The sequence below is a fragment of the Cyprinodon tularosa genome, unplaced genomic scaffold (genome assembly GCF_016077235.1).
Source record: "Cyprinodon tularosa strain WSP-4 unplaced genomic scaffold, ASM1607723v1 ctg493, whole genome shotgun sequence".
Lineage (NCBI taxonomy): Eukaryota > Metazoa > Chordata > Actinopteri > Cyprinodontiformes > Cyprinodontidae > Cyprinodon > Cyprinodon tularosa.
Window position 1 is genome coordinate 412,904 of NW_024039222.1, and position 21,045 is coordinate 433,948.

Sequence of the window (21,045 nt, forward strand, 5' to 3'; positions counted from 1 at the left end):
TTTGTTCCTGTCCCAGATCATTCTGTGAAATAGACAGAGGAATATTAGACAAACATAAAGAGGGAATCCATTTATCTTTTCCCAAGTCTACATCCTGATGTACATCAGTGGATGCTGTCATTGCCCGTGTCACAGCACATGCTTGGAAAATGTCAGGGTGTGACTTTGCACTGTCATCAGGACCACTGCTGATCAAAGGTACTGAAACAACAACTGGGTACTCTGGTTGATCAGGCCAGACTTTCCCTCCAGCTATATAGTTCCCCAATATAACTGTAACACCCATCACAGGCAGCGCAGGTCTCACACCCATCCTTACTTCTCCTTCAAACAACTCTGAATGGAGCATGAGTTTATGTACTGGAACACGAAACACAGACATGCCCATACACGGGTATAGATAATCCAGTGTCAGAATCATCCGAAAAAGGTAAAACAGATGCCAAAATGAACGAATCATATGCACCAGTATCTCTTAAGATAGTAACTGGCACCTTAACATCACTCCCAACCAAAGAAACTTGTCCTTCCAACAGAAATGGTTTGTACGAACTCAAATCAGATTTCACAGGAGATTTTACTTCAGCCACTTCGTGAGGAACCCTCACAGAAACTGATGCAGCAAACGCTGCTGGTTTAGCCTGAGTTCCATTTTTATTTCTGGATTTCAACAAAGCACAGTCTTTCTTCCAATGACCTTTTCTGTGACAATAATTAAAAATTTTGTCCAGATCATGGTTACTGCGATCAAGAAAAGAACCTCCAGAATGTGTCGAATGCCAGTTTGGAACTCTCCTTCCATCTGCATGCTCTCCACTTGTATCTTTATGCGTCAAGACAAAATCATCAGCCAACACTGCAGCTTCTGACACCGTTTTAACCTTCTGTTCACTAATGTACACTGAAATATTATGAGAAACAGAGTTTTTAAATTGTTCCAAAACCATTAAATTACAGAGGTCACCAAGTGTTATAACCTCAGAGGAAGTGCACCATCGGTTGAAATGAATTTCCAAATCTCTTGCAAATTCCACATAAGTTTTGTCACCTTTTTTCCAGTTTCTAAACTTTTGTCTGTATGCTTCAGGGACTAATTCATATGCTTTCAATATTGCAGCTTTAACCCTAGCATAATCTTGGCCATCATTCAAACTCAACATAGAGAAAGCTTCCTGAGCACGACCAACCAAAACACACTGAAGCAAAATTATGCGGTCTGAATCAGACCAATCTCTTGTGTCTGCAACCCTTTCAAACAAAGTGAAGAAAGTGTCAACATCCTTTTCACTAAACTTGGGCACCAAACGCAAGTCATTTAAAATATCAGAGGGTTTGCATTTTGAGTCCCCACCACAAGATTCCACAGATAATTTGCCATCTTTCACCAGATTTAATTTTTCACTTTCCAAATTTACTCTCGCCAATTCAGTTTCCTGTCTCATCTTTTCCACAGCAAGAGCCTTATCCAAATCTGCCTGCTGTCGTAACCTCTCTAAAGCCAACTCCTTTTCCTTCTCCAGTTGCATTCTCAACCTTAACATCTCTTTTTGTTGCTCAAAATCCAAAAGGTCAGGCTTTACAACCCGAGCACCCAAATCTTCAGGTCTGGAAGGTGAAAACAAAACACCCATCTCAATTAGGTTCTCCCTTAAAACTGCTTTGACATTGTCTTTCAACCTTTTGTCACCAACACTTATTTTATAGTGTTCAGCAATTTTTACCAATTGTTCTCTAGAACATTGCTCCAAAAATTCTACTGATGGGGATTTATTAAAGTCCTCCACAGACATGACTAAAGTCTTAATCAAAAAAACAATGATTCAAAAGGAGCTCCGAAGCTGACGGCAGCCAGGTCTATAGCCAGGCTATGATGGCGATTTTTTGTTGTATTTGGCAAAGTTTGGCAAAGTCCCTACTCAAGTTCTAATTACTTCAGACTCGACATCAGACTCTCCTCCTGTAGATTCGACCGATGTAGTAAAATGCTAACCAACACGCTTCACACACGGCTATGCCGAGAGAGGGCCGCTGCAGACGGGCTGCGGTTAGACCTGGCTGCCGTCAGCTTCGGAGCTTTGCTGGTTGCCACGGTCCTCTCAAGTTCGTCACATTTTCTTTTAAATTACGCATTAAATCTGTGAATGGGCCATATGGTGATGCTTAAAAGTATAAGGTTCTCGCCTCAAATGATCTTAAAACGTACTTTTATTGAACAACAGCAACAGAAAAGAGAACATTTAACTTAGTACTCTGAGCTCTGTGAGTTAAGAAGATGGACCGCCAAGCCAACCAATGAGCAGAAGTTGACTCTCTAGGACACACCCCCTCCTCATTTGCATAATGAGACAGAAATGCATAGAGAAATGTAAAAAGGCAGAGAGAAATAAACAGCGGCGAAGAAATAACTAAGGTAAATAAAACAGACAAAAATATTATAACATGCACATAAATAAATACTTAAAAATATAAGTAATTAAAAAATAAAGTTGAAGATTATAAAGGACAGAAAAATAAATAAGGTAAATATTACAAAGGCAAATAAATAAAGAAGCTAATTAAGAGTTATATACATTTATATCTCACTTTTTTGTTGGCAATTAATTGTATGCTTATACATTTATTGAGCATTTATTTATTTCTGTATTTATTTTTAAATATGGCAGAGTTGGTCCTTCATACAGGAGGGGGGCAGCGTGTTTTCATGGGGGCCCAGAGAAGCATGAAATAAGAAACAGACCAAGGGATTCAAATACATTAACGTCGTAGGGAAATCATATTTAAATGTCGAATCATTCTGGCTTAAACATGCATATAAATGTACTCTTTATCAGACCATATTGTCCCAAAATTTTGAAAATTTCTATGAAAAAAAAAAAAAATCCTGTCTTATAATCTGTTTTTTATACGTCAGCCTGAACAACTAAATTCAGCCAATGATATATCAACGATCATCTGTCAATCAAATTTTTTTATTCATATGTCGCAGCTAATATACGCAACAGTTGAAATCAGAATCCTTTCCTTTCCCATTGAGTTGCGTCCCAGTGTTCACGGGGATGGACGTCTGTGTCTTCGGCAGGCGTAGAGCTAACAGAACTGGCAGCGTTGCGAGGCAAGGGCTCAAACATGTACGGCTGGAAGCCTTCTACACCAAACCAAGCTTCTGCCGCCCTGGCGTCCTCTTCCACAACATCTTCGTCCCCGCTTTCCTCCTCTAAATAAAAAATGGATGACGGAGGAGACTCATCCACGACCTCCGACACTAAACTCTCCTCCTCTTGCATGTTTCCGCTGTCCATAGCGTTCCTTGACAGCGTCGTTTCTAAGTCACCAATTTAGTGCTACTTGGTCCCAATGGAATTTCCCATTGGGAACCTGCTAGCACTAAGATGCTAACTGGTTAGCAAGATGCTTCCCACAAACCGGCCACAACCAAACTTGCTTGCGGACCTTCCGCCACAACAATCCCGCCTCCTTGATAATCAACCAATCACATTCAGTTTATTCACTCGTGTTCATCCAGAGATCTACTGGTAACCATGTCTGTTGCAGTGCATATTATCATTAGAAGTATTATGTCTTCAGCACAGTGCCCCTGTAGATCGTGTCCTGGCCCCCATTGGCCCCTGTCTAGAACCACCCATGCAAGTAAACAAGAGTATGGCTGTGTCTGAATGTGCACTCTATCTACTATATAGGGCCCTATAAAGGGGTTTTAAAGGAAAAATTCGCTCATATTCAGAATTCAAACTTCTGAAAGTACGTTAAATTTGAAATTATTCCATCCTGTTCAATAAATGATCAGCTTTTTTAATTCAGAGTAATTTTCATTTCAATGTGTTACAAGCAACCCGCTGGACTTTGTTTCCAAATTTGAAGACGTTTCTCTTCCCATCCAGGAAGCTTTTTCAATTCAAAATGTCAGAAATAGCGTCTAGTTCCAGGTTTTATCCAGTAGCCCAGAAAGCCCTTCCTATACAGTCTTGATGTTATATCTTAAAATTACACATAAGATGTAATTACCACAACAGTGTAATCAATACATGTATAATACATGTACATCATTTAATTTAGCACCTTTTGGCACATGATCAGATTGTGTGTCTGTGTGTAATATTCCTAATATTTGACTACCGTATTATTCTGCTTCATTAACACATTAATTCTATAGTGATTGATTTGTATAACAAGTTATATTACACGATTTATAGACTTCATTGACTTCATAATGACTATTTAATGTGATGGGTCTTTTTTTATTATAAGTTAAAGTTAGTTGGATGAAGAAGTCAACTATGCTAGGTGTGTGTGTGTGTGGGGGGGGGGGGGGGGGGGGGGGGGGGGGGGCTTTTCTAGTGTTGGACCTCATAAATGACGTTAACAACATGCCAGGGCTCGACAGTACTGGGTTAGGAGAATATATCACTGTTGATGTGTTGTAAATGCATTTTTATGTTAAATATTATTTTATTTAATAATTTGAATTATGATTTCTATTCATCACATGCAGATAAACCAATTCAGAGAGACAAGGGGAAAAGTTTAACAGGTTTATTGAGAAGTTTTGTGGAGATTACAGTGTTGCTCTGAACACTGCTCAACCGGAACTGAAAGGTGAGGGGAAGACACAGTTAGTTCCGGTTCAGTGGTAAAATTGATTCTCGAACTTGAAGAGGAGGAAAGGTGGGCAGATTCACATTTCGGAGAATTGGTTTTAGACTCCAGTAGGTGAGGAATGTGTTCCGGTGTTCGTCTCATACGGTGGAGGGCGGACAGGGTTACCCAGAATGCTGTTGCTTGTAGGTAACCGGAGAAGACTGACTGCCACTCAGATTTCCTGCTGTAATTGAACGTACTGTGGTGCAGATGAATCCCTTGCTCAGTGTGAAACTCAAATGATTCTTCGGGAAAAAGTGGATCCAAACCTCCGGTTTGTTTCCCCAGCTCAGTTTGAGGCTCAGTAGATCCTTCCAGGGAGAGAAGGTCCGAAAATCCAGTTTGCAGGATGACTTCCTACCGAGAGGCAAAAATAAAAAATGACAACGTTAAGACTCAGGTTGAGAAAAACTCAGATTGACTCAGCAAAACTTGCTTGGCTTGGCTAGAGTACCCAAAACTGGCAAACACTCTGGCGTAGAGGTAGTGGCAGTCAGCAGCTTAAGAACACTCCGTTAACGAGGTAACCATCATCAGGTGTGTAAGGAGGAGAATCAAAACCGGGCACCGCCTGGTGGAGGAAGGAAGACAAACACACAAAAACACAGACCACACAGACTGCAGCACGTAGTTGAAACACACCGGGTACTTGAACCGAGCCGTCAGCTCCGGGGCTGGTCCGGGAACCCCGGTGGACGGGGGCAGGGAGCCAGTGGGGATGGAGCGGCCCAGTTACGGTAGCCTGGACACATGCAACCCTGTACTTCCCCCCAATAGTTGCAATAGTTGCAATAGTCCAGTCTGGAGGAGACAAATGCATGAACCAGCTTTTCGGCGTCTGGGAAGGAGATAATGGGACGGAGTTTGGAAAGGTTACGGAGGTGGCAGAAAGAAGTCTCGCATTGGTGATTTATATGGCCTTCAAATGTGAGTTGGGAGTCCATTTTTGTACCAAGATCGCAAACTGTTGATGAAAGCATGAGAGATGTTAGTACCAGAAAAGGTAATGCTGGTTATGGATGATGATTTGGTTTGATGAGCAGAGCTCTGATTCTGCACTAAACTGGTGGTATTGATACTGATACCATTTCTTGATGCTCAATTCCGATTTTTTTGTGAAATACGATTTTTTTTGCGTTGTCGTTCACATTTCCAAATATATGCGACTTCTATATGATCTCCTGTGTGAACTAAATTCATAACACTTAAGTGTCCCGCATGCGCAGTAGAGGTTGCAATGACATCACAGGCCAGCGTGCTCTGTGTTTACGGAAGTAAACATGGATGGTAGTGCGAGAGCGCATCTAGCGATCTTTCCCTACCTAAAACACAATCTTGTCAAGATGGTTAAACATAAGTACTGCTCTCCGCATCATCGTCCGGCATGGTGGTTGTTTTTCTTGCCGCTTCTTCATAGCAAGACCCAGAATAGTGACGGTCGGGTATTAATGGCGTTCAGGTTGGATGAATGTGATCAGGCCGTTCAGACACCGGTCGCATTTTAAAAGATTAGATTCGTATCGGATTCAAGACCACATAGCCAAGTGGCCTGGGTCGGATCGGAAAAAATCTAATCTGTGTTGTTCAGACAGCCATGAAAAGATCAGATCCAGGTCGCATATGAGCCAGAAAATCTGATTTGGGTCACTTCAGGCTGCAATCTGAACGTAGCCTTAGTCTTTTTCCTGCTTCACAAAGGTAGGCAGCAGCTTGACAAAGCTATGATAGCAATTATTTTACATTCAAGTAGTATGCAGTTCTTCATATATACACACATGGATTTCAAACAGATGGTATCGTATCGGCCGATACTGCACAGCCAGATATTGGGTATCCTTATTGGAGCCAAAAAATGGCATCGGCACTAAACTAGTTTTGGAGCTATTGAGTTGAAGAAAGTTTTGCTACATCCGTACCTGCTGGGATCCAGAGGTTTGTCAACTTTTCTCCACCAGAGGGAGCCTGAGACCTTCCTCCTGAGGGCATGAGTGGACGTCTGCACATCTTCTCATTTGGAGGCATACAAGTGGAGGAGGATGCTGACACTTCTCTGCCAGAGTGTTGCCAGTAACGGTACCGGCTTACCTAGGGCTACTTTTACCTGGATCTGTTCCCTGATTCTGAATCACCTTGTCTCTGTGTTTACAGCTTCTCTCATCCTGAATTATCTGGTGATCAATCAACCCTCAAGACGGAACTCTCGCCGCCTAGAGTCTTACCTGTCCGCCCTTCGTTGCCACGTCTGACTACAAGGTCTCTCCCCCGCCCCCCGGTCCGAATCACCGCCTGAACAGGTTTAAATCCCAGACCTCCGCCTAACTCCGCCTAGTTGCCCCCTGAGATCAGCCAGATGAACCAAGGACTCCATTGTCATTGTCAGTAAATCTCACTATTGTATTTCTTGTCTCTGGAGTGATTTCTTCATGTGGGTTAGGAGACTCGACCCCAACATGACAGTACCTTAATCTCCTCCAGACAGGTGGTGAGTTTTGATGGGGATTACTGTGAGGGTGTCATTCATTTGGATGGACTCAGGAATAAGGAATAGTTAACTTACAATCTATAATTGTTTCTCATTAGTCTGTGGGCCAGCGTTTAGTTATTTCATAATCCTTCCTCCCTGAGATCAAAGAGCAGAAATTAGATGGCTTTAACTAAATACTGACATTTCTTCGTTTATGGGCTGCATTAATAAAGAGTGTGAGTGTCCCCACTTCTCAAGGGACCCCATTACTGTGCAAAGGTGTCAATTTGTAACTTATACACGTAACTTCTTGCAAGTTAAATATCTAATTTTACTCAAATGCTCGAGTTCACAACAAGGAACAAACACATCTAAAAATGTAAACACACTGCAAAAAAAATGAAATCTCAATAAGTATTTTTTTCTTAAAATTAGTGCATTTTTTCTTGAGTTAAGGATTTAAGTGAGACGCTTTGCCAATGGAACAAGACAATTTACACTTAAAATAAGAAAAAAACAACTGCATTGTCTTTTTTCAAGTGCATAATATCTAGATAGCTTATTTTAAGAGTAAAAATACTCATTCCATTGGCAAATCATCTTATTTACCTGCTCAAATTAAGGGTAAATACCCTTAATTTAAGACATTTTTACTAATTTTGAGATAATTTTTGCAGTACACTTTTGCATACATTTTTTGACAGTTATCTAACCCCATAGAATACTGGTTTAATCCACTTTTATACTATTGCTGGATGTATTTGGTGAACAGCTCTGCTCTTATGTTCGTTTAGATCATTCACCGTCTGTCGTTTTCATTTATTTTTAATTTACAGAACAATATTTGACAGGACAGTTAATAATGCAACATGACTCTACAGATGCTAACAAGGATCTCCCAAGTTTCAGGAATTGAAAACATCTTAGTGTTATTGGACTTTTTTAACTTGAAATACCCCCTTCGCATCAATGGCCCCTGCAAGGGCCCCTGTGTTAACGCTGTTATACTTTATAAAGTTCTTTTGAATATATGTACTGGGACAGATCAGTTGGACCTATTTCATATTTATACCCTCACACTTTTATTTCAACAAGGATTCAAAATTGAAGGTGTTTTTGCTACCATCTTACTTTCACACCACTGACTGTAATTAATATTGTTAAACTTTCATCCACTCGGTAATGACTGAGGAATAAAGAAGGATTTGATGGATTCAAGCAGCAATTCAGTTCTTAAACATGGCGTTTCCTATGTTGATGTGTTGTCCTCTGATAAAAGAAGTATTCAAAACCTTTCATCCAGCAGCTGGAGGAAATAGAAGCTCAGGTATCGAAACGATTCAGTAGGCAGGTCACACATCAAGCTACACGGAGGAAGACTAAGAAAATGGCTGCCCGATTTGTGTCTGTTCTCTGGGTCGGAAGGTGTTACGATGAAGGCGTACGTGTAGATGAGGAGTTTTTTCAGTTCTATTCAGTTTATTTCTATAGCGCCAATTCACATCATGTCACTTTCCAGTTCACCAGATCATCCAGTCAGATTGATTCAAAGTTTTCTATCTAAAGAAAACCAGCTGATTGCATCGACTCATTGACTCTTCAGCAATCCCTCACACTAAGCATGCTTGTAGCGACAGTGGAGAGGAAAAACTCCCTTTGAACAGGAAGAAACCTCCAGCAGAACCAGGCTCAGTGTGAGCGGCCATCTGCTGAGGCCCACTGGGGTTCAAGGAGACAGAAGCAGACATAGAAAAAGAAGCATAGATACAAAAGGCAACTGTCAATCAGCTCCACAGGCGGCCCCGTCCAGGAAACACACAGCCAGGCAGACGAGCTCCGAGCCAGCTCCCATGTCAGAGGATGAAGAGAGCACATCCAGTTAGTCACAGTCAGAGAAACAGGACTACACTGGAAAACAGGCCAAGCTCCAACATCTAGAAACAAAGGTGTTGATGGCAGCAGCACAGCTGATATTTCTCTCCAGGATGGAGTCACAGCCAAACAGGAACAGACCAGATGAAGCTACTATGAGAAAAAGCAGGGAGAGCAGAACGTTAGACATTGAACTAACAGATTCTGCAGAGTGGGAGAATAGAGATAGAATGAAGCAGAATGATGAAAAAGGGGTCCCTATGTCCTCCAGCAGCCTAAGCCTATAGCAGCAGAACTATAGAGATAGCTCAGGATAACCTGAGCCACTCTAACTAGAAGCTTTATCAAAAAGGAAAGTTTTAAGCCTAGCCTTAAAAGTAGACAGGATGTCTGCCTCACGGACTAAAACTGGTAGTTGGTTCCACAGGAGAGGAGCCTGAGAACTAAAAGATCTGCCTCCCATTCTACTTTTAGAAATTCTAGGAACCACTAGTAAACGGAGAAGGACTGGGTTATTTACTTTGGCCTTTTTGGAAACACAGGAAGGAGCAATCAGCTAAGTGAGCTTAGTGCTTGGAAAAAATCTTTCATTCCTTTAGAGACAGCATGAAAAGTCAGCTGAGTACAAAACATAGAGAGGAACAAATAATGGATGTCTATTCTATTAACATTTCTCTATCTGTAGAATGGGTCTGTTTTATGTGTCCTCTTCTCCATTCAGAGGGGCCGCCTACCTGTCTTTGCCTAGGGCCCCACATTTCCTCTATCCGCCCCTGCTGTATATATAGGATATATTGGAATAAAACCAAATCGATTCGATTCTAAATTTTAATATAGATGAATATGAACCAGATCTGTTCCTTCTGCATTATACAAATGAACAGAATTCAATAGAATTGAAATAAAATAACAGACTGTTGCCTTTAAGCAGTTTGTGATGTGGAGCTCAGGGGCCCCAGGGTGCCATGGAGCCGCCACGTGACTGAACGTGAACAACAGCATCGGAACCACCGAGTGTTTATGAAACAACAACAGCAGCTTATCAGCATTAGCGCCTGCTGCTCGCTCTGCCCCCCCTCCGGGGTGGGTGTGCGTCGGCAACGCTGTTACTGTCTCTTTAAATTTACCCAGGAGCCCCTTAAGGAGCCCCAGGGGCCCCTAGTCCGGCTCCCCACCCAGAAGACAAGCAAGAACCTTAAAATACATGACTGGAGGCCTCAGCTGGACCGAAGCTTTGCTGACTTTCTTTTCGCGCGCGGATCGAGCGATTCTATGAAAAGTTAAGTTGGCTCGCGCGGCGGGGCGCGTGGGAGAAACCCTGGAGAGCTCGGGCTCCAGAACGATGAGCGCGAGCCAGATGCGTGTCGAACGGTGCCGCGCGGCGGAACGCGCTCCTGCTGTGACATGTTGACATGTCCCGCTCCGCCGCTTCGAGCCGCTGAGGAGGAGGAGGTGGAGGAGGCGGAGGAGGGAGGAAGAAGAGCTACAGCCGCATCTAGGGCCAGGTCAGTGATGGAAGAGGAGCCCGTGGACCTCCGCTCCTCCGAACACACTGACTTACTCTCATTAATAATAAGCGGAGAGGAGGAAGCGACGCGCCAGGGGGGCGACTTGGGAGGTAAAGGAAAAAAATAAATGTTTTTTTTTGTTTTTGCCTCCCATCTGCATGTGTGTGCGTGGCTGTCAGTGACACAGCTATTGTCAGTCAGACAGTTAATCCGTGTCAGGGACAAAGCCGTGGAGCGGCATGGCCCCTCAGTGGCTCCTATAAACAAAGAGCCAGCAGCACAGAGCGCCCTCACTGCTGCCATCTAGTGGAGGCTAGTGGAAGCCCAGAGCTGCAGCATCTACACTAAAAAGGCTTTTTTTATATTAACTGTTTTTTTACAGAAGAGGATTAGGGCCACTGAAAAAAATAATAAAAAAATGTAACTGATTTTTAAATATTATTTCAGTTTAATATGGGAAAAAAGTCACAATTCTGACTTTAATCTCATAATTCTGACTTTAATCTCACAATTCTGACTTTTTTTCTCACAATTCTGACTTTTTTTCTCAGAATCCTGTCTTTAATCTCAGAATTCTGACTTTAATCTTAGAATTCTGACTTTAATCTCATAATTCTGACTTTAATCTCAGAATTCTGACTTTAATCTCAGAATTCGACGTTAATCTCAGAATTCGACGTTAATCTCAGAATTCTGACTTTAATCTCAGAATTCTGACTTTAATCTCAGAATTCGACGTTAATCTCAGAATTCTGACGTTAATCTCAGAATTCTGACTTTAATCTCGGAATTCTGACGTTAATCTCAGAATTCTGACTTTAATCTCAGAATTCTGACTTTAATCTCAGAATTCGACGTTAATCTCAGAATTCTGACGTTAATCTCAGAATTCTGACTTTAATCTTAGAATTCTGTCTTTAATCTCAGAATTCTGACTTTAATCTTAGAATTCTGACTTTAATCTCATAATTCTGACTTTAATCTCAGAATTCTGACTTTAATCTCAGAATTCGACGTTAATCTCAGAATTCTGACTTTAATCTCAGAATTCTGACTTTAATCTCAGAATTCGACGTTAATCTCAGAATTCTGACGTTAATCTCGGAATTCTGACGTTAATCTCAGAATTCTGACTTTAATTTGGAATTCTGACTTTAATCTCAGAATTCTAACTTTAATCTTTGAATTCTGACTTTAATCTCAGAATTCTGACTTTATTCTCGGAATTCAACATTAATTAATCTCAGAATTCTGACGTTAATCTCAGAATTCTGACTTTAATCTCGGAATTCTTATGTTAATCTCAGAATTCTGACTTTAATCTCGGAATTCTGACGTTAATCTCATAATTCTGACTTTAATCTCAGAATTCTTACTTTAATCTTTGAATTCTGACTTTAATCTCAGAATTCTGACTTTATTCTCGGAATTCAACGTTAATTAATCTCAGAATTCTGACGTTAATCTCAGAATTCTGACTTTAATCTCGGAATTCTTATGTTAATCTCAGAATTCTGACGTTAATCTCAGAATTCTGACTTTAATCTCAGAATTCTGACTTTAATCTCGGAATTCTGACGTTAATCTCGGAATTCTGACTTTAATCTCGGAATTCTGACTTTAATCTCGGAATTCTGACGTTAATCTCATAATTCTGACTTTAATCTCAGAATTCTGACTTTAATCTTTGAATTCTGACTTTAATCTCAGAATTCTGACTTTATTCTCGGAATTCAACGTTAATTAATCTCAGAATTCTGACTTTAATCTCGGAATTCTTATGTTAATCTCAGAATTCTGACTTTAATCTCAGAATTCTGACGTTAATCTCAGAATTCTGACTTTAATCTCAGAATTCTGACTTTTTTTCTCAGAATTCTGACTTTAATCTCAGAATTCTGACTTTAAATACTAACTTTAACAGGACTTCTCTGGTTTCGCTGCTGCTTCTTGTTTTATTTCCTCTAAAGTTGCAGATATTTAAACTAACGTTGATATTTTGTGAGCGATTGAAAGGTCCGGTTCCTCGTCTGTGCTTCAGTCTTAGCCAGTAACCTGGATTCTGGTTCTGCAGGGGATAATCTCGCCAATGGCCACGGTGGAGATGACGCTGAGGCGGGGATGGTCACACCGGTGAGATCAACCGCCACCAGCTACTGGAGCATCACCGAGGGCCCCGACCAGCCGCCGCTCCTCTCCCTGGCCCCCGGGCCTTCTGGACGCAAACCCCGGGTCCAGAGAGCGTCACGGTGGGGCCTCAGCAGGATTCCCGGCCGCGATCACCGCCGCTACTACCACGAGTACTGGCGCAGCGAATACCTGATGGACTTCGACCCCGAGAGGCACAGCATGATCTGCATGGTGTGCGGCAGCTCGCTGGCCACCCTGAAGCTCAGCACCATCAAGAGACACATTCGGCAGAAACATCCCGACTCTCTCCTGTGGAGCGCCGCAGACAAGGAGGTGATCCGATCCGGGTGGGAGAGCCACCTGAGCCTGGGGGGGGGTCAGAGGTCAGGTTCTGGACCTCCAGTCCAGGGAGAGGAGGCCTCCATGGACTTTGGACCGAATGTCGGAGGTGAGCAGAGATTCGTCAGCCGTTTTGTTTTAGGATCACAGAACCAAAATCAAGGGATCCGTTTGATTTTAGGGTCCAGAAAAACACCAATTAGAGTGTTTTTAATTGAAACGATCGATCTAAGCAATGTGATTTACATCTATATTCAACCTCCTGTTCTCTGAAGAAGATGATGATGATGATCAGGCTTTTAGCTAGCAATGCGTACAGCCATAATTCATACACCCTTTACTAAAAAGTGACAAATTGTACGCCCTGTTTCCCCTCTGGAAGCTTTTCTCAGATATTCAAAGTTTCCCAAGCAGCAGCTGCTGATGCAGAGCGCTCTGATCACTATTCTGAAACTGTTTATTAACGTCTAAATGAACTCAAAATGTAGAAACACACTTAAGAGCTCTAAGCCACGCCTCCCCTGAAACGACTGTCCCTAATTATTCTTCCTATTTTCTCTTGATGACGTCTGTTGATACGTTTCTGAATGACATAATTGAGTTTTAGAAATTAGAATCTTCTGTTAGTAGGTGAAAGGTTCTGTCTGAGACCACCTCCTCTGTTGAGAGATGGTTCCAGGTTAACAAAGATGGCTTCGTTAACCCCTCTCTCAAACAGTCTGTCTTGGCCAGATTATGGACGTTGTCTGAAAAAACGAGAGTCCTTTAGCCTTCAGTAGGTGAACAGCTGAGTCTTGTCCTGAGGAGTTGGTCCTCCTGTGTCGAGCCATGCACCCGTGTAGCGGTTGCTTGATCTCTCCGATGTAAAGGTCTGTGCCCTCTTCACTACACTGAACGGTGTAAACCATATCGTCAGTCTGGTTTCTGGGTGTCCTGTCTTTGGGTTGAACCAGTTTTTGTCTCAGGGATGTGGTGCTGGTTTAAAATCTTCCGTCAGCAACATCCGGAGTGACGATTGTTCCACCTTCTGTTCTCTTCCCTCTCAGCAGACCTCTTCTAGTTGATTTTTAGAAAAGGCTCATCAGGGGTAACCACCGTTTCTTCATGGCTGTCCTAATGTGTCCCTGTTCTCTTCCACTCTGTGGTGGAAATGCTTTCTAATCATGTCTGCAGGGTTCTGATGATGCCTAGTTTGTATTCCAGTGGATGGTGTGTCAAAATGGAGGTACTGGTCGGTGTCTGTTTGGGTTTCCTGTTGATTTCCATGTTGAGTTGTCCGTCTTCCATGATCTGAACCGCGCAGTCCAGGAATGTGTGGACTTGAGGAGGAAGCAGAGGCTCTGTGATAGAGCTCTGACTGGGCAAAGCTCAGTACATCATTTTATTCAACAACTCCCAATGCACACACTCTTCCTTGGAACTATCCCATCCCTACATAAAGAACTTTCTCCCACACGAACATTTGGTTATTCCCAAGAAAAAACACTTCAGTTCATCGAGGACATACATTTTAGCCAGATAAACACTGAGAACAGGTGTCCTGTCCATGGCATGAAGGAGGCTCTGTGAACTCATTCTTATCTCTCATGATCCTCCCTTCACCCTGGTCTAGAGTAGGGAGGCGTCTGCATTTTCTTTTGAGTTTTTACGGCATTAGTGGCTCGTTTTGTTTTTGCACAGTAGGCTGAGAGGAAGGGAGTATGAGAGAGGGGGAGAGACATAAAGGAAAGGACCACAGGCCGTAATCGACCCTGGGTCGCCTGCGTCGAGGATTAAAGTACAGATTAGACTTCTGCAGCCACACACATCAAATGTCGCTTGGGTCTGGAGGAGCCTATTCAAGAACTCGTTAGAACTTCGGCGGACGGTCACGAGAACGTCATTTTGGCAGAGACCATGGCATCTTTATATAATTGGTCTGAGGCGTCGTTCAAGTGGTTGTACTTCCGAACCTCCTCAATCAACCTTTCGCCATAGTTGTCCATTGTACTTGTTCCTTGGTTTTTAACACTAGAACTCCCAAGGCCTTCATTTTGACGGTTCTAAGAGTTCCGCAGTCACTCTGCTGCACCCCTCCAAAATTGTAGGTGACCGCAGACAGTGCCACAGAGAGGAGGCCTCTGATTGGTCAAATCTAAATCCGCTTCTCTATGCGTACTTCCTGTCTGGTTCCTTACCGGCTTGTTTTGTTTGTATGACCGCCATTGTGGAATACGACTGGTGAAGATGGAGCAGCTAGAAGAGCGCTCTTTTTCACCCTCATGTCCCTCCGTTGTTGCATAAACTTGCCTCCACTTCCTCACCGCCTCGGCCGTATCTAGACCCACAGCTAGTTCCTGATTGGCCCTCTAGCGTTGTGGCGTGGAATACCATGGCACAGACCACGCTTTAATATCGGGCATGAATTTAAAATATCTGCGTCATACCTGCTGCGGGAGGATAAGCAGTGTGAAGGATTGCCATTGACTCAATGAGTCGATGCAATCAGCTGGTTTTCCTTCAATATAAATCTTTTAATCAATCTGATTGGATGATCTGGTGAACTGGAAAGAGCCTTGAGATGACATGATGTGAATTGTTGCTATAGAAATAAACAATAATCTTCCCAGGCAAAATTAATGTTTCTGTCCACTAACAGACCTCCTTGTCCAATCCAGTAGGAGGAATTAAAGACTCCTTTTGTTTTTTCCCTTAATTCTTTTTACCACCTACAGTATATTAACCTCAGTGATCCCTGCCTCTAGTTAAAACTGAAAAAGCCTCTTGGATGAGAGGAGAAACCTTTTCTAGAAAACTTCAGGTCCAGTTGCCTAAAATAAACTTTTTCAGCTCAAATCAGGAAATGTTTTTAAAAATAGATACATTAACAAATATTGAAGGTTTGAAGCATTTTCATTGAATATCTGCTCTGATTTTGTGAAAAAAAGAAAACAGTAATTCTGACTGGTTGTCAGTCAGTTCCTGCTGTTTTTCTGATCAACAGTAGGTGGCAGCAAACAACTAAGATAAACACATCTAAATCCCAGCGAAGAGTTTTCAACCTGTTCAGGTTTGGAAGAGAAGTTTTAGATCCCAGAGAGTTGGTCAGAAAGTGGAACCCTGAACTAAAACCTGGAGCCACGTTTGGCTCGGTGGCTAATCGGACCGCTGGCCCTCACAGGGGGGGGGGGGTCTCAAACCTTAACAGGAGCCACTCTCCCAACAGGCCAGGAGTCAAATTTCATTGTTTCTGCGTAAAAACCAAATTTTTGATCAATATCGACCCAAGAAAATTTGTTCTCTTTATTTTCTTGGTTTAAATAAACAAATTCAGACAGAAGAAAAAAAACTTCCTTTAATGGGGTGATGATATCTGTTGAGAGTTTTAGCTAAATAAAAGTTACTAAGAGGCATAAATGTATGAAATCCCCGAGAAAAAGACACAATTTTGAATAATTTTATATACCAGAAATTTTATTTTATTTTCATAGAAATTTTTTTTTTATTTTTTTTTAAAGCTTTTTTCTTAGAAGAAATGAGGACATTTTCTTATATTTCTGGAGAACAATGTATGGAAGGAAATGTTTCTAAATAGTTGCACTGATCGATTGATCGGCCCAAATTTGACCTCAAAAATGCAGAAGACCAAACAGAGAGAAAAGCTTAACAGGTTTATAAGAATATGGTGATGAATCCAGTGCTGCTCAGAACACTGTCAATCCGGAACTGGAAGGTGAGGGGAAGACACTGCGGTTAGTTCAGGCTCAGTGGGAAATTAGATTCTTAGACTTGAATTGGAGGAATAGGTTGCAGACTCACTTCTCCAGGAAAAGGTGTCCTTTATGGAATCCAGTCTGTGTGGGAAGATTCCAGTGATTGTCTTGTTTGGTGTTGGGCGGACGGGGTTTACTCGGACTCGGACACTCCTGCGGTACTTGAACGGGCTGCGGCGCAGATGAAACCTTTGCTCAGTGTGAAGTTCAAACGACCTCTTGGGGAAAGTGGATCCAAACTTCCTGTTTGGAACCTCAGCTCAGTTAGAAGCTCAGCTGATCCTTCCAGAGAGAGAAGGTCCGAACAAATCCAGTTTGCAGGATGACTTCCTGCCGAGAGGCAAAGACAAAAAACAAAGTTAAGACTGAGGTTGAAAAAACTCAGTTTAACTCAGTAAAACTCAGCTTGGCTAGAGAATCCAAACTGACAAACAAAGACTCAGGTTAGACTCTGCTAAACTAAGCATGGCTAGAGTACCCTGTATTGGCAAACACTCTGGCGTTGAGGTAGTGGCAGTCAGCAGCTTAAGAACGCTCCACAGGTAATGAGGCAATGAGCTGCAGGTGTGCAGGGAGAACCAATGAGGACGGGGCACCACCTGGTGGAGGAGGAAAGGAAACACAAAAACAGACCACACAAACTTGTTTTCTTGTTTTCTTGCTATTTTTCTTGAACAGAAAGTCCAGATGCGGCCCCGCTCCCCCCCGCTCTGACCCCACAGAGCGTAGAGGAGGAGCCAGAGGCCCCCGGGCCGTCGGCGCGGACCTTGGAGCGCTACCTGAACGACTCGCTGCACGCTTGGTTCCGGCAGGAGTTCCTGATGGAGTACGAGGCGGAGGCCGGCCGCCTGCTCTGCATGGTGTGCGGGGCGGAGCTTCCGTCGCTCCACCTGGATCACATCAAGAGCCACGTGCTGCAGACGCACCCCAACTCGCTGGTGTTCAGCTCGGAGGAGAAGCACTGCATCCTGCAGGCCTGGGCCCAGAGCCACGGTGAGAACGGAGCCCGCCACCGTGTCACCACGTCCCGGCGCCGGATCCTCACTGTGAAAATCTGCTCTCCGACAGGCGAGTCCCACTCGGCCAGAGCCGAGCCCACAGCAAACGCCAAAGGAAAGGGGGCGGAGCTTCTCTCAGGAGACCTTCAGGCCAACCAGACCGACGCGGACGAGTCCCCGGAGGGCGACGGCGCTTTAACTCAGGATATCCGCCTGATTGGTGAGGACGGAGGGGTCGGGGCCCCTCGGCCCGCGGCCCCGCCTCTCCGGCAGCCCAGGAAGCGGCGGCTGCGAGGCGGGGACCCCTGGCGGCTCCGCCTGGACTACCTGGTGGCCTACGGGCCCCAGGACCAGGGCATCTTCTGCATGGTGTGTTCTCAGGTGTTAAAGGAGAGCAAGGTGAGCAGCTTCCGCCGCCACATCCAGGAGTGCCACCCTGAGACCACGGCCCTGAGCCGCCAGGAGCGAGAAGCCATGGCCGCCGCCTGGACCAAAGACTCCTCTGCTGACGGCCTGCAGGCAGCAGACGGTGAGAAACGCCCTGCAGCCATGTTGGAAAACATCAGAAAGATGCTGCAGCTTTCGCCTGAATCAGAGCTGAAACGCTTCCTCATCATTCCTCCATTTTAATAGCAGCAGGGGCCCCCAGGGGGCCCCCTGGAAAAACGACCCGAGGCCCCTAAATACATATTTAGCTACCTATTTATTTATGCATATCAATAAAGGAATAATAATAATAGTAATAAGGTCCTTATTATTTATGATATTAAAAAGCATTTCAATATTTCATTCATTTTACTTTTTTAGCGTTTTTTGAGAAATTTAATTAATTTTATGCTTTTTTTCAACATTTTAAATGAATCTATAAAAGTTTATTCACCTGAAATTAATCATTTTACATCTTATCCAATCAGACACTTTATATTTGAATGGTCTATACTGCATAATTTTTAATAATCTATAATTAATCGTAACTTAAATTATTTAATTCGTCACTTTATAAAACTTTATTTGAACATCTAATTATTTAGTTTATGATTTTAATCATTTTTAATAATGTTTCATTATTTTTATCATTTTTTTCTTTTTTTTTTTGGGACATCAAATTATTTTTTTTCAACATTTTAAATGTATCTATAATTATTTATTCTAACGTTTATTTAACTATAATTATTTTAAATTCAAAATTATTTAATGAGAAATTTAAGGATTTAAGTGACTATTTTAAATGATTAAAACAAACATTTACGGGACGTTTAATTCGTTATTTTATAAAAATCATGATTTATTTGAACAATGAATTATTTATTTCCTCGTTCTAAATTTATCTATAATTAATCATAACTTAAATGATTTAATTTGTCACTTTATAATATTTTATTCATTTATTTCATTATTTAGTTCATGATTTTTTTTATATTTTATGGGACATTTCATTATTTTCATCATTCTTTTTGATTTTTTTATAATTAATCATTTTAAATCTATAATTATTCAATCCGATATTTAATGATTTAATGGTCTATATTGCATAATGTTTAATGTTTAATAATCTACAATTAATCGTAACTTAAATTATTTAATTCGTCACTTTATAATACTTTATTTGAACATCTAATTATTTAGTTTATGGTTTTAATAATTTTTGATAATATTTTATAGGAAATTTCATTATTTTTATCATTTTTTTCTTTGTTTTTTTGGGACATCAAATGATTTTTTCAGGATTTTAAACATATCTATAATTATTTATTCTAACGTTTATTTAACTATAATTATTTTAAATTCAAAATAATTTAATGAGATATTTAAGGATTTAACTGACTATTTTAAATGATTAAAACAAAAATTCTTTGGACGTTTAATTCGTTATTTCATGATTTATTTGAACTTTGAATTTGAATTATTTATTTCCTCATTCTAAATTTATCTATAATTAATCATAATTTTAATGATTTAATTTGTCACTTTATTATATTTTATTCATTTAGTTCATGATTTTAATGATTTTTTTAATATTTTATGGGACGTTTCATTATTTTCATCATTCTTTTTGATTTTTTACTTAGTTTGTTTTGGAAATTAAATTATTTTCTTCAACATTTTAAATGATTCTATAATTATTTAATATTTATTTATCTATAATTAATCATTTTAAATCTATAATTATTCAATTAGACATTTAAGGATTTAATTGACCATTTTAAATGATGCAAAAACATGTTTTATTCATCATTTCATAACATAAATAAATTATGGATTATTTCATTTATTTGAACATTTAATTTTTAAATTAATCTTCTTGACTATTAATAATGATTTAATCTGATATTTATTTATTAAATTCATCGTTTTAAATTATTCTTTAAATATTTTTTATCTTTTTAATCTTTGTAGAATTAAACCGCAGTGAATCCGTCGCCTTCAGCACAACCAAAGGAGGGAACGAGGACGCCGCCTGTGATGTCACAGCGCCCCCGAATGACGACGAGGGCGCGAGTGCAGAGAGGAGCAAGTCCAGCAGCTCCGGCATGGCGGGGGCGGCGGCGGCTCGTCACGGACATTACCCCGGGAAGGACCAGAGGAGGAACTACCAGGCACGCTGGCGAGTGGAGTATCTGATGGACTATGACGGCAGGAGACACGGTCTGATCTGCATGGTGTGCGGCGCCGCTCTGGCCACGCTGAAGGTCAGCACCATCAAGCGGCACATCCTGCAGGTGCATCCGCACTCCCTGCTGTACGGCGCCGAGGAGAAGGAGCGAACCGTGCTGAGCTACGGTCAGAGCGCCCTGCAGCTCCTTCACTCTGAAGACTGCTTCCCCTCCCAGGACCCCGGGGCCCCCTCCTCACCCGCACAGCTCGGCACTTAGAAACCGCCGCAGGAAGGAAACCGGAAACCTCAGAGTGAGAGTAGAGTGGGAGGAAGGTCACGCCTAGATTCACTGATGGTTAAAGTCCAGGGACTCATCCAGGGTCTGGAAAGCAAAACCATAGTTAATGTAGGAGCGAAAACCATGGTTTATGACATCACAGCGTCACGCCGCAGGTTAGATCACTGGGGGGGCGTTTCCAGTCCCTCGGTCCGACACGCTGCGTCCTGAGGAGGCAGTTCAGCCATTTTATCCAGGCGTGTCTGTCCCGCGATGAATAATGACAGTTTGGTGTTTGGACTGAAAAATTCAAGGCGTTCCGTTCAGGAACCGTAGTATGGGGATAAATTCGAGCCATAAATTTGTTTAAAAACATTTTTTATACTGTTGAAAAAAATTCAACAAAGAATGTTTGGAATCTCAAAAAAAGAAAAGATATGAAACAGAAAACTA

At 41.9% G+C, this 21,045-nt stretch overlaps 1 protein-coding gene across 1 annotated transcript; it reads left to right on the forward strand.

Annotated features, from left to right (window-relative positions):
- The first annotated feature begins 10,007 nt into the window (after positions 1-10,007).
- si:dkey-106g10.7 (uncharacterized protein C11orf95 homolog) lies at positions 10,008-21,021 on the forward strand. The gene is made up of 5 exons (XM_038302524.1): positions 10,008-10,610; positions 12,575-13,078; positions 17,400-17,714; positions 17,790-18,248; positions 20,117-21,021. Exons 1-5 carry the CDS (start codon positions 10,397-10,399, stop codon positions 20,590-20,592), a joined length of 1,968 nt encoding a protein of 655 aa, XP_038158452.1. The 5' UTR covers positions 10,008-10,396; the 3' UTR covers positions 20,593-21,021.
- The last annotated feature ends 24 nt before the right edge of the window (positions 21,022-21,045 follow it).

What these genes read in the sequence shown, in the direction of transcription:
- si:dkey-106g10.7 (XM_038302524.1), top strand. Translation starts at nt 10,397, where the DNA reads ATGTTGACATGTCCCGCTCCGCCGCTTCGAGCCGCTGAGGAGGAGGAG. An exon ending in CCAGGGGGGCGACTTGGGAG is followed by an intron (nt 10,611 to 12,574) that starts GTAAAGGAAAAA and finishes CTGGTTCTGCAG; the next exon opens with GGGATAATCTCGCCAATGGC. An exon ending in CTTTGGACCGAATGTCGGAG is followed by an intron (nt 13,079 to 17,399) that starts GTGAGCAGAGAT and finishes TTTCTTGAACAG; the next exon opens with AAAGTCCAGATGCGGCCCCG.